This window comes from Urocampus carinirostris, chromosome 12 (assembly GCF_059441175.1).
Source record: "Urocampus carinirostris isolate Australia breed hairy pipefish chromosome 12, RoL_Ucar_1.0, whole genome shotgun sequence".
NCBI classification, from domain to species: Eukaryota; Metazoa; Chordata; class Actinopteri; order Syngnathiformes; family Syngnathidae; genus Urocampus; species Urocampus carinirostris.
In genome coordinates this window covers 12640136-12653912 of record NC_142360.1, presented here as the reverse complement: position 1 = coordinate 12653912, position 13777 = coordinate 12640136, and the positions used below count along the sequence as shown (strand labels likewise).

At 40.4% G+C, this 13777-nt stretch overlaps 1 protein-coding gene across 1 annotated transcript in view; it reads left to right on the top strand.

Annotated features, from left to right (window-relative positions):
* Positions 1-2294: 2294 nt before the first annotated feature.
* The window catches only part of arhgap39 (Rho GTPase activating protein 39), a 51241-nt gene continuing 39758 nt past the window's right edge, over positions 2295-13777 (top strand). The window contains exon 1 of the mRNA XM_088349717.1: positions 2295-2426. Within this exon, the coding sequence (XP_088205843.1) occupies positions 2416-2426 (11 nt within the window). The 5' untranslated portion in view covers positions 2295-2415. The remainder of the gene's footprint in view (positions 2427-13777) is intronic.

The window sequence follows — 13777 nt, the reverse complement described above, 5'->3', positions numbered from 1 at the left end:
TTTTTACAATAGAGTCATTTTCCCCTGCATACCCCTTAACCCATTACTTCTAGTGCTTACTTTCGGTCAGATTTAGATTCATTGAGCTACTAGTTAAACGTCTAATTGCGGAACAAGAGGACTAACTAGTCTTGAGAAGTCACCACGTAGGGGCGCTACAGTCCTTCAAAACAGATACCGGACTGAAGAGAAAACATCAGAAATGACCTTTTCGTTTTTATAGCGAGCACATCTACGCTTTAAAACATAAAATATATCTCGTATGGGGAAAGAAACCCCGTTTTGGGACAGACTGCAGAAAGTAATTAAATTATTTGTCAAAGGAGAGCATATTTGTGTGAAAATATTGCCCATTTTGCGGCAAGATTCAAATGACTAAGGCCATATGGGTATGCGTCGTTTTGCTCCATGGCAAGGTTAAGATTTAAGACCATTTTTTTCATTTAAACCTCATCCCGCTTGCCACACCGTGCAGTGTAAGGTATTTAAATGACAGATTCAGACTCCGTGTTTACACTTATTTAGTCATTTAGTCCCTGTGATGTTTAAAGCGATTGATAGATGATATGAGTGGTTCTGCATTGTGTTACAAAGCATTTGATACGAGATGTCATTTTTTCTGGTATGTTACGCATTGGGTGGCACCGGATTTTGTTCGGTGTTCATACATCGAACACCGAACCACAAGAGCGGATTCCCCCCCAACCTGTTCGGCTATCCAAAATAATCACGCTCTAAAAGGAAGTTATGAAATGTCAAAATAAAATACACTCATTCATAGTGGCACCGGACGTTGGTATTGAATGTCCATTCAGAGCAGGGTTGTCGAACACATTTGAGTTCAGGAGCCACGTGGTAGAAAAACATTCCTGTAGGGGCCGGACAAAAAAACTTAAGCAAATCTGGGGGTCTTTTCTGGGACTCACAATTAAATGATGATTCAGAAATGTAAGACTTGATTATAAATCGATAGTTGTTTTTTTTTCTCCTCAGTTTTTTTCCTTCACTTTATTTCAAAATTTAAAAAGTCTTTGTGTTTTTTTTTATATTTTTTATTTTCTGTATTGCCTGAAACAGCGCACCTGTGACTGATTTCAAGAAAAATTTGGGTTTCTTCAATTTTCTCAGGTTGATTAATGATAATCAGCAGACAGTGAAACAATGTTTGCAGTGAGTGCGTTGCAAGCGGTGTCCGGATTTGGCGACATATAGTGAACTCATTTTAAACTGCAAGTCATTGCTTGACTGGACGAAGTTGTCAGAACCAGAACAGGAGGAGGACCCAGATGCGTAACGTTTGCACACAACCTTTATTTTACGGGAATGGGGCAGTCATGCACGTCAACACAAACGCCAGTGATTCGGCGATCGCTGGGCGGAAGAAGTAAGACAGAAGTCCGCCGTGGAAAAACAGGAAGCCCGAGACCGACGAGATCGATACCAGATACACAAGCAGATACCGGACAGACGGGGTCAATACCAGACAGGACGGGACAGACAGGATCGATACCAGATACTCCAGCAAATACCTGACCGAAGGGATCGATACCGGGCAGGACGGGACAGACAGGGTTGATACCAGATACCGGACCGACGGGGTCGATACCGGACAGGACGGGACAGACGGGATCAATACCGGAAACTAGAGACTGGCGAAAGGTATGGGTTAGCATGAGACAGACGGGATCGATACCGGATACCGGAGATTGCAGTAAGGTATCAGACGGGATGAGACAGGTGAAATCGATACCAGACACTGGAGACTAGAGTCCGATATCAAACAGGACGAGATAGACGGGAACGATACCCGATACTGTAGATTGTAGCAAGGTATCAGACAGGACGAGACAGACGGGATCAATACCGGACAGGATACACAAACAGGATACCGGACAGAGTCAAAACACACTTCTTGTGGGTGCAGAGGTTCGTTGACGGACTGACAAAGGGTGAGTGGGAGCACTGAGCTTAAATAGGAGGGAAGCCAATCAGTCAACGAGCCGCAGCTGGCGCCAAACGGGCGGGGCCAATTAGGGGCAATGGGCAACCGTGACAGAAGTTCATTTTTCTCTTGTGCCACATAAATGATGTGGCGGGCGATATTTGGCCCGCGGGCCACAAGTTTGGCACATATGATTTAGAAGTAAAACAAGGTTTCAATGCTATAAATCCGGAACATGAAATCAGTTTTGAATAAAAAGAGATACTGTTCAGTATATAATTTCATACGAGCACGCTCGTTTTATTGTATAAGCTTCAACCGGAAGTTATATTGTTACGGAACTCCCACTTGACTTCAGTCTGGCTCGAGTTAGGGGACTGGATAGGGACTGCGGCGGCTGCGTTATATGGCCAACATGGAGCGAATCTCTGTAGGATTTCCTTCCTAAAGGATTTTAACAACCACTGGGGAAAATGGCCGAGAGGTGAGTGTCCCCGACGCGTGCTTTTATCGTTTGAGTGAGATAATGAAACAAGTAATAAGGACGGACGAACGGAACGGAACGTTCGGTCGCCGCGTCCGGGCCACCATTTCTCAACGTTCTCGCCAAAGAGCTCGTGGCAGGTGCGCCTAGTTCGGCATCGGGTTCTGCCGGAACCACGCTGGGCTTCGTGGGCCGTGTGAAGGGTCGTTGGTGCCCGGTAGAAGGCTGTTGGCCGGCGGGCGCCGGTAGCCTGCTTGCACCTGTCGGAGCGAATCGTCCTCACCTCAGCGGAATGCAGCTAATGCTAACGGAGGATGCTAAGCGAGCATCCGTGCGGGATGAGGAGGATGAGGAGCAGTCGGCATCCTCATCCTCACACAGGATGGATCAGAGTCAGTCTAATGTTGTTAGTATGAGCGAATAATGCGCCATCCCCCCTCCCCTGGACATATCATTTAGTAATCCCTGGTGTTCTTTGGCCAAACTCAACCTTTATTAGTCAGGTATTGCTGTTTTTGTGCACGAACATTGCACCGGAAGTGGTGACGCCGTGAAAGGCTTAACGTGAAGTTTTGATGGCCTCGCCTTGTTCCTGGTGATGGATGCAGGCGGTCAGCAAGAAGTGCAGCGCCCTCCCGCTTCCATTGTGACGCCTCCCTGGCACACGTTTTCTTCTATCATTCGGTCACTTCGTCGAAAAAAAACGAGGGGATTGTCCTCTCTGACGTCACAGAGCAGGCTGCACGCCGACTATTTGCTCCCCTGAGGGTCGAGATTTTTAAAATTTAGATTTCCATCTTATTGTGGAAAAAATTGTTAAAACGCATAAACCTCACATTGTTTATTTGCTGTTAATAGTGTCAATAAAACTGTTCAAACCAAAAAATCGTAACAAAGATGTTATATAACGAAATTGTGAATATGCTTGATTGCTATTAAGATTTTCGAGAAGGGTTGTTCAAACCTCACATTGTGTTTGCTGTTTAACGTCATATTGAAATATAATATTGTGAATGTGCTTGATTGCTGTTGAGATTGTCAAGATTGTTTTCTGTTATTAGTGTCAATAAATTTGTTCAAACCCCAAAAAATATTGTCAGATATAATGAAATTGTGAATATGCTTAATTGCTGTTAAAATTGTCGAGAAAAATTGTTCAAATCTCACATTGTTTATTTGCTGTTAATAGTGTCAATAAAATTGTTCAAACCAGAAAATACAGTTTGGTACTCATATCAGCAAATACAAATAAGAACACTGTTTTCTTTAAATGAAAGATGGTCTTCTTGCTGTGCGAATGGCTGGCAACTCTTTCAGGGTGTCCCCGACATTCCCCTAAATCGGCTAGCATGCATTCCAGCACCCCCATGTGAGAATAAGCTATTGGACATTAAAATACTTCTTTGAGTTGATATTTCCTAATCACATGACAAAATCATGTCAACCCAAGTAGCGGCGGCCATACTGGTTGGGTGTAACTGGGTAAATTGACCTCAATATTATTGTGATTGAAAAAATTTGGCGATCCAAGCTCTAGTTTGGCTGTCGTTAAATGTTGCGGGCTATGTTACAACAACAAATATTCACTAAAGTACAAACAAGACCAATACAAGCTAGAGAAAAGTGTGTGATGTAAAATGTACTTTGCACTTTTATTTATTTATTTATTTACAAAGTCAAGTCATGTTTATTTGTATAACCTTTAATCACAAAGAGTCTCAAAGGGCTGCACAGACCACAGACTAATTGCAAACCATAGACAGAGAGGAGAGCATTCCACAGCACTGGGGCCCGAATGGAGATCTCTTCTTGGCTCTTGGGATCACTAGTAGACCCTTTACAACAATCCTTTCAGTGTACAAAAAGTTCTTTGGTTGGTTGGTTGTTTGGTTGTTTAGTTGGTTAACCACATGGGTCGTAGGGGCACTATTTCCACTGGTGTGTCTTGGTCAAGTACAGCCTGGTGGTATCCATCCCTCTTCAGGCCAACATGTTTTACAGTATTAAAAGAAAAGCAATAAGTAAAAACAAACAAAAAATAAAAAAAATATTAAAAATAAAAGTTTTATCGTACTACTGAGTATTAAGAGCCACCCTGAAGAAGTACGTTTTGTCGCCAGAAATAAGCGAATCTTGATTGGGAGCTTATTCTAGAGCCTGGGGCCAGCAAAAGAAAAGGCTCGGTCAGCTCAGCGTTTATATTTTGACCTGCGCACTTCTAGCACAAGTTGGTTTTTGGACCTCAGAACTCTACCAGGATTGCGAACAGTTAAAAGCTCAGATAATGGCAAGGCCTTTAAGAGCATGCCCATGTCTGCTGGTGTTAGGTAAAAGACGGGCAGCAGCGTTCTGCCCAAGTTGAAGGCGACTGATAGATGAATGGGAGACGCCAACACAAAGTGCATTGCAATAATCTAACCTTGGGCTAATTAAGGCATGTATAGCTTTCTCTAGGTCAGGGCGGCTTAAAAACAATTTTAACTTTTGCTAGAAGCCGCAGTTGAAAGAAGCTCGTTCTAACAAAATAGTTTGTCAAACCAGAGTGACTGTCAAAAGTCACACCCATGTTTCTGAGGGTTGAACGCAACTTAGTGTATAGGAGTTAGGGTTTAAACAAGGTGATCTCACAGACACCTTTAAGTCAGCAAAGGGGGCACTATCATGGACAAGGCCAGGCCCATGTACTCGTGTTTTGCATTGCGTAAAATCGGAGCCTAGCTCTCCCTCCAATTACCGGAATATGGTTCACTCTTGTCAGACAGGCTTTTAGGGACACTTGGCTTTCTTAGGTGCTCATTTCGTCCAGGAAACACCACAAAACCTTCGCCAAGGGTATATGGTGCTCACCCACTATTACCGTAGGGCGCATTGCAAATGAGGTTCTCGCTTTAGCCTCCACTCACTAGGTAACAGTGAATGAATGGTCCTTATTGTCAGTAAAATTAGGACAAGGGAATTTGAGGACTTCTCCTTTCAGTGCGAGAAGGTTGAGCCAGGTCTCGACGATGATCAAAATACAACAGTCGCTTTTACACAACTTGTAGCTTCTGGTCATCCGTTTCATTGGTAATGGATCCGGCATTGGTGCGATACAGGCTCAACTTTACTTTTTGTTGTGACAGTTGTCATTGCTTTTGCTTTCTCTCGCAACGTCTCCTCCATGTCTTACCGGACCCGATAACAATCCACAGATCTGGTGATTTCACAGATTCGTCAATGATGTTGTATCGATGTAGGTAGCCAACATCTACAAGCACCTGTCGGGTGCAGTGGTGTAACGTTGATGTACGTGTGGATAGAGTCCAAAGACAAACATATAGTAAGTATACAAAAACAGCACAGAATACGACAGCCGAGGGCCGCCACATCTGTGCAGGCTGCCATGTTGGATCAATTTCACTTAGCAATGAGCTGTTATATCATGAATGAAATGATCTGCATATATATAGCGCTTTTCAAGTCATTGAAGACTTCACATTTACCCATTCACCCACACTCACACACCAATAGTGGCCGTACAGCCATGCAAGACGCCAACCTGCTTATTGGGGGCATTAGGGGTTCAGTGTCTTACCCAAGGACACTCGACATGTAACATGGAGGAGCCGGGACTCAAACTGCGATCCCTTGATCCCAAGACGAGTGCTCTACCTCCTGAGCTACTGCCGTCTTACACAATCTTCTTTCATTTAAACACCGAAGACAGATTATAACATCAAACCGAATCTGAGGGACCCATCCGTTATGGCAAACTGTCTACATTCGGGTATGCGTATGATGCCATATTAAGGCTATTAATATAATGGACAAGTACCGTGTTTTCCGCACTATAAGGCGCACCTAAAAGCCTTTATTTTTTTTAAAAGCTGACCATGCGCCTTATAATACAGTGCGCCTTACATATGGATCAATATTAAGTTGCAAAGTATTGCAACTAAGGCAAGCAGCCGCCGACTAGATTTCCCTCCGAAGGCGAAGTAGTCTGCGGTGTATGCTGGGATTTATATACTGGCGTTTCATTTCCTAACCATTGTGTCAATCATCATTTGAATCAGTCACTATTGGCTAAAGTTATTCGGAGGTAAAGGGGGCGGATCCTTTTTATCATTTACAGGCTCGCATAGGCTAAAGGGGCGAAACAAAGCCTGCAATTGGCCGAAAAAGATGAATGTGAATCACATGTTGGGTTGCACTACGGCATAGAGAAAACATTTTTTACTATTCTGTATTTGTAAATATTTTACTCACCTGGATTTACTACACTCACGGTTGTAAGAAGACCATGGTTACGTATCATTATTGAACGTGATGGCTGCAAGAGAACTTAGGTGAACTATGCGGCTTTATATTTTCCCGGTATCTTGTTTTAGAACAATCTTGATGTTTCTGTAATCAGTCTACTTTTAAACTAAATTCAATTCAAAGTGTTTATTGTCATATGCACAGTAAAGAACCCTGTTTCCCTGCACAATAAAATTCTTACTTTGCTGTCCACACAGTTGCCAGCAAAAAATAAAATGGAAACTAAGAAATGTTTGGCATTTCTTGAATCCCAAGACTTAAACCTTCCGTAAGATATTTGGAACGGTGCATTTGAGTGATTGGTGACATTGTACAGACACTGTTTCTGTACATGTCTGAGACACGTATTTGCTTCTTTGCAAGCTTTCGGAATGGGGGTAATAGGTTTGACTGAACTATCTGACTGTTTTGTCAACAATCCCATTGTAGCGTCTTATAATCCGGTGCGCCTTATGTATGGAAAATATAGGACCCAAAACTATTTTATGGGGGTGCGCCCTATAACCCGGTGCGCCTTATAGTGCGTAAAATATGGTAAAACATTGGGAATATGATTTTCTGAAATTGCTACATCTGGTGATTCATCGAATTTCTAATTCAAACGGTACTACAAGATGAATTGATTATAATTGACAGTTAATTTAGTAATTAGTTTTTAGGGAAATTGATTGGTTGTTGCATTTGCTAGGAACGTTGCGATAATTTATTTGATGGATTGAACCTGTCACATAACTGAAGGTTATTACATTCATATTTTCTCATTTGCAGTATTTTGTGACATTTTCATAAAAGAATTCTGAACTTCAGCAATCATAGGTCAAGTTAGTTCATGTCATTTTCATTTGTATAGCCCTTTATCACAAGAAAGTCTCAAAGGGCTGCACAGAGCACAACAACATTAATTAAATTGGACTCTGAGTGCAGAGAAAAGGGTATTCACCGGCAGGTGCTCTGTGGATTGTTATTGGGTCTAGGAAGCAACTGAGGTGGCATCTGAAGAGAAGCCAATAATGAGGCTACAGGTCCGGCCTACTGCTACGGCGAGGCTGACAACTTTCTTAAGCTACCCCTACCGAGTCTCTATCTAGGTAACTGCAGGATGGAGACATTATAAGTGGAATGTTTGTTGTTATGGGACACAGGCTCTGACATTATTATTATTTTATATATTTCATAAAATCATCAAACGTCACACATGAAAGACACTGGATAATCAGCATTTGTCTGTAGTGAGCTTTAGCAGCTTTGTTTGATTTTCTTCTTGAAATATATGGTGTGGCAATCACTGAAATTTGTTTTAAAACATTTTACATGCTGATTTACTTATTGAGTCAAAAGGTCCCCGAACCCTGATCCACTACAAAAGGATAGTTGTCAGTTAATTTGTTTTCGATTAATCGATTAAGTCAAGTCAAGTCATGTTTATTTGTGACGCCCTTAATCACAAGGAGTCTCAAAAGGCTTCACAGACCACAGATGATTGTAAACCACAGACTATTATTAAACAATCCCCTGATCTAAAAGCTACGTGAGAGCAAGGAAAAACTCAAAAACCTCAACATGAGGAAAATGAAGAAATCTTGAGAAGGGACCGCACATAAGGTAATCCCTTAATCATTGCATTTGCTCGGAATGTTGGAAAAGTTATTTATCATTTGAGAATGTAAGCATCAGCAAAGCAAGTTAAGAATGAGTATTTTTGTGGTAACAGGGTTTCTGTGAAATTAGGTTTTGTTCTTCATTACCTTTCCATATAAGCTTGAAACCTTGTGCCTCTCTATTGCTTCGATTTGATGTGTTTGCTTTGTTAGATCAGAGAAAACACAGAGAAAACACATAAAAAACACTTCGATGGCATTGTAGACAAGTTCACATTTAGGACAGCACATTGCTGTCATTTGCTAATGAATTGTGTCTGGGAGCATAATCAGTCGTTGCCTAAAGACTTGAGTTTACGTTTTTTGTTCTCACTGACATTATAATTTTTCATTTTCGATCAATTATGATCCATTTCCGTGATTATCACAGTCTGTTATTACTGGTCAAACAATGCGTGTGTTGTGTAATTTGTGTATGGCAGCACAAAGGTTAAACATGAATTATCCTTTGTCCTCTAATGTCTCTTTGGTAAAGCTGGGCCAGATTTGCAACTGGATGCTAAACTCAGCCTCTCCCCATATGCCGAGTCAAAGTGCTCAGGTTAGCCGTCGGGAAAAAGGCCTCTGAGGTGTATTTCTGACTCATCGTTCAACCGCTGTCCAATGTAACATCTAAGACAAATAGCTGGATTTGAATGTGGTCTGGCCCTTTCGAGGAGGCAAGTGCGCAATAGCTTTGTTCTGTCGACATTTGGGAAGTTGAGGATTTTTTAGGAAAAGGATGAGGCGAGGCTAGCTTTTATCTCAACAAGAAAGCTAGTAACTCATACACAGCTGTTCTATTCAGCTAGCATTTTTAGCCTCCCTTAATAATTGATGTCAAATGCATTTGTGTGTCACAGGGATCATGTAACCTCATGTAAATCACGACAGACAGCCACACACCCATGCACGCACACACACAGAAGGCTTTATTCATTTGCAGGCGTCTGTTTTATATATGCTGATTTATTTATTGATTGATTTGTCAGGTTTTTTCTCACTTTAGTCTGGAAGTTATATTTTGCAGGGGACAGCATTCCACCTTGGCTCACTCTTTTTTGTAACATGGCTATGTACAGATGGTTGAATAGAATAGAATTGTATTCATTATATAGTGAACAATGTGAAAATTGAGATTAGACATGGCACTCCAGGATAAACAAGATAAAAATGTAATAAATACATAAATGTGAAAAATAATATAGGCAAAAATATAATAATACAAGGTAAATCTTGGAGACTGGCTTAAGTTGCAAATTCTTTTCATAATAAACTCGACATGAAAATTATTGCATCATAACAATAGTGCAATGTAAAAAATTTGTTTTGTCAGTTTGTCTGCGATTGTGCTCTACCCAAATAACCTTAAAACCTAACTTAAATTTGAAGGCCTCAAATTGTATTTAATTTATTTAAAAGAAAATGATTGATATTATCATGGCTGTCATGTGAACGTATGACATTTAAATTTTTTTCTTATTTGACAAATAATTCTTTAAGGAATGTTTATATTTTTAGTTATGCAGGTTACATATAGGAATACAGTGATACCTGTACACATAAGATTAATTTTCCTGGATAGTGCTCGTATCTAGAATTACTCGTATCTCAATCAAATTTTCCCCATACTGAATAACTGAAAACCATTTAATTTGTTCCAAACCATCCAACTTAAGCCTATGTAGCTACAAAACACATCCTCCTGATCACTAAACACATTCAAATAGTAATTGAAGATAAAATAAAGTAATACGATAAATAAGGGGTGCACGCACGGGCAAGCGGTCTTATTATGAAAACTGCCCTTTTAGCAGGAAACTCATCTTAAATGGTCTCTAGTGATAGCGTCTGGAAATTCTTGTAACTTGGATTTTCTCTCGTATGGTGGGCAAAAGTTTTACTTGTATCTCAAATTTAGCGTATCTCGAGTGAAAGGTAGAGTGTAAAGGAGCCACTGTATGTTGAACATTTAAAACCAGGTGTCCAACTAAAGGTTCGAGGACCAAATCAGACCTTCAATATTTTCTTTGCATTTAAAAAAAGAATACAAAAATGTAGTTATTTTTTTCAGAATGCCTGCGGCATCATTTTGTCAGTGGTGGAATTTTAAGTAATATTGTGGAAGGAAAGGCAAACATGTTTTGAGTATTGTGACCGTTTTGATTCACGGCTGCAAACATTCATGATAACAGACCAAGGTTTTGAGTTAATCTCTTCAAACAAGGATTTGTCAGGATTGAAGTTAGGCTTAAAGCTTCGAAGTAGGGTTTTGTTTAAGGTTTCAAGTCAATGGAAAGATTCAAACAAAGTTAAAAGTTTCAGATTAGGATTCAAAAGGATACATTATTTTGGGTTTGGATTTAAAATTAGGAGTAGGGAGTGGTGATTGTGCTCATTGTTGGGGTGCTGCTCTCCACAAATCTTTGCTGGTAGCTGGTAGCGGGTGTCTATTGATCTGTGCGACGGGTGTGTGTTAGCAAGCCGGGTGTATTGGGGGCGGGGGCACTTTCCCACTCTAATAGGATTATGTCGCATTGTATTTGTAGAAATGTTGCTTCCAACGTGTGTGTTTGGTTGGACAGTGGGGGGTGGGAGCTCTGGGTTTAGTGTGTCTTTTTTGTGATATATGATTCATTCATGTTGTCGGATGTGCTGATGAGTATGTGGGTGTGTGTACTGCACGTCTAGAATTTATGTTCATATATTTTTTGGTGCATACATGCTCGGGCTGCAACAATGAGTCGACTTTATTGACAAAAATCGTTGAAAGGAATAGTCAATTATCAATTTCGTTGACATATTTTTCCCACGGACTGAAGCATCTCCACATGAATATAACCTCTGCTGAGAGTCACACATGCACAATAGCCAATAGCGTCGCTGTCTGGTGCAGTAACATACAGAAATGGCGGCGTCAACATCGAGTATGCATACTAAACTTTTGAAGTTTGGAGCATATTAGCCTGGTTAAGGGCAATAAAAAGACTACTTGCAGAGTTTGCAGAGCACACCTTGCGCATCATGGTGGTTAAACCAAATGTAAACAGACTCGCCTCAGTAAGGTTCAAGAAATATCGAGCCCATTCGGTTTTAATGACATGCGTAGTTCATTTTATACACATATATTTCGCTATTAAAAAAGCGCTAGTGTAATGACAGACTCTGACAAACATATTCGAAATTAAAAGCGTGCAAACCGAGGAAATAATCTCAGTTGTAAAACGTTAAAAAGGACATGCATCAGTTGTCAAAGCATTTGATTTAAAACTGTTGAGAATCGATAAGTACTTTTGTAACATTCCACTGAATGTACTTCACGAGATGCACTTATTTGTTTCGTTTACTGTTCTGCTGCTAATGAACCTGTTCTTAAATTACAGTGATAAAAATGTTTACTTGATGTTAATTTATTATTTATTTGCCACTCCCTATAAAATGGACAACGTTTTCTTTATGCATTTATGTCTCTTTTGACCGAGCACAGTGCTTAATTGGTTTTGGATAAGGCATATTGATTGAATTTTTGTACAAAAGATCTATTTTTGCCTGTACCAATTTTTCTTGTGCTTATTATCATTTACCACATAGTTAATCCACTTCATACTAAATTTAAGAAAAGGTTAATGATATCCGATTATTTGACTCACCGTTTCAATAGTCATTGAAATAGTCGTTAGTTGTTTGTACTGTACATGTTTATTCGATCAGTGTGTAGATTTGTTGTGTGTAGCATATGTGTGAAAGCGCATTGATGTGACAAGACGGGCGAATGTTAACAAAGAGGAGACCATTTTAATTAACTATGCTTGTGTGTCTGGGGCCAACCAGTAACACGCACAAGTCACAGATAGGCAACAGACACACGGGTTGTGAAAATAAAATCCATGCAGCCGTTGTTGCTTCTGGAGTGTCGGCGGCAGTAGATCAACATGAACTGCAGTGGAACACTTTGATTTGAGTGCAGACACACGCACATATGCACACAACCAATACTTTGTGGTGGAGGCTGCTGTCGCCTCACCCAAAAGTGCCTTTTGGATGCTGAAATGTTAATTCGTCACCTGCAGGAATCCTGGCAAACGTTGTTAATTGATGCGCTGTGCAGAAAAAAATTACATTTTCATCCAATTTTTTTGCAACCTTTTCTCTACCACAGACCGGTTTAATCTGAATATATTCCCGCGACTCGGCCCAATAATAACATTAGTAATAGTAACAATGACAATAATAATCACGATAATAATAATCCCAAATTCACTAGATCTTTAAGGTTCTAGAATAACATGGGAAAAGGTTTTAGGTTTGATCTCATCGTCAGACTGTTTTTACTCACGGTACCACGTTGTACAATGTTGTTTTGGCTTAACCCATTCCCATAATGCTCCATTACATGTTTCTGCTTACCATGGTTATAAAACCACTTCACATTTTTTTCTTCTGTTGTGTTGTGAAACTGTTCGCATTTACATGAAAATATAGTTCTCTCTTTATCTTGGGTTAAAGGGTACTGAAAAATCTGGTGTTACATTCAAGTCAAGTCACATTTATTTGTATAGCCCTTAGTCACAAAAATGTTTCAAAGGACTGCACAGGATTACAATTACACCATCGCCTGATCTTAAACCAAAATGTGGGCAAGGAAAAACTCAAAACCTCCATGTGAGGAAAAAAGAAACCTTGAGAAGGTAAATGGTAAAAGGTAAATGACCAGGGTGGAATAGATTTAGCATTGAGTCACAGTACACAAACATAGTAAACATCAATAAAAGATAATAATTGTCATGAACCAGAACAGGATCAGGACCCAAAAGCGTGACGTTCTCACACAAGCCTTTTATTTTAGGGGAAATAGGGAGTCATGCACGTTAGGCAGCGGTCTGGCGTGGAAAGACAGGAAGCCAGAGACTGACGAGATCGATTCCAATTGCCCGAGTTGATATCGGACAGATGGGGTCGATACCGGACAGGACAAACAGGATAGATAATGAAACAGAATATAGAAAAATAAAGAGGACAAACTAGACGGGAACAAAAACTGGAGAGAATAATAAACAGGAAGTAAATAGATAAGAAAGAACTGGAAACCGATACTAAACAGGACCAAAATAAACGGGCACAATACCGGACAGGGAATACCAACAGGAAAACAGGACCGAGTCAAAACCCACGTCTTGCGGGGCAGAGGTTCGTTAACGTACTGACAAAGTAAGAGAGAGCACACTAAGCTTAAAAAGACGAAAAGCCAATCTTTAATTGAGCCGCAGCTGGCGCCACATGGCGGGGCCAATTAGGCGCCATGGCAACCGTGACAATAAGAAATAATTTTCATAATATGTATAGTCTCAGCAAAAAATGTAACTTCATTTGATGTTAGGTTTTGGACATGTTTGATAATGATTTGGTTGCCAT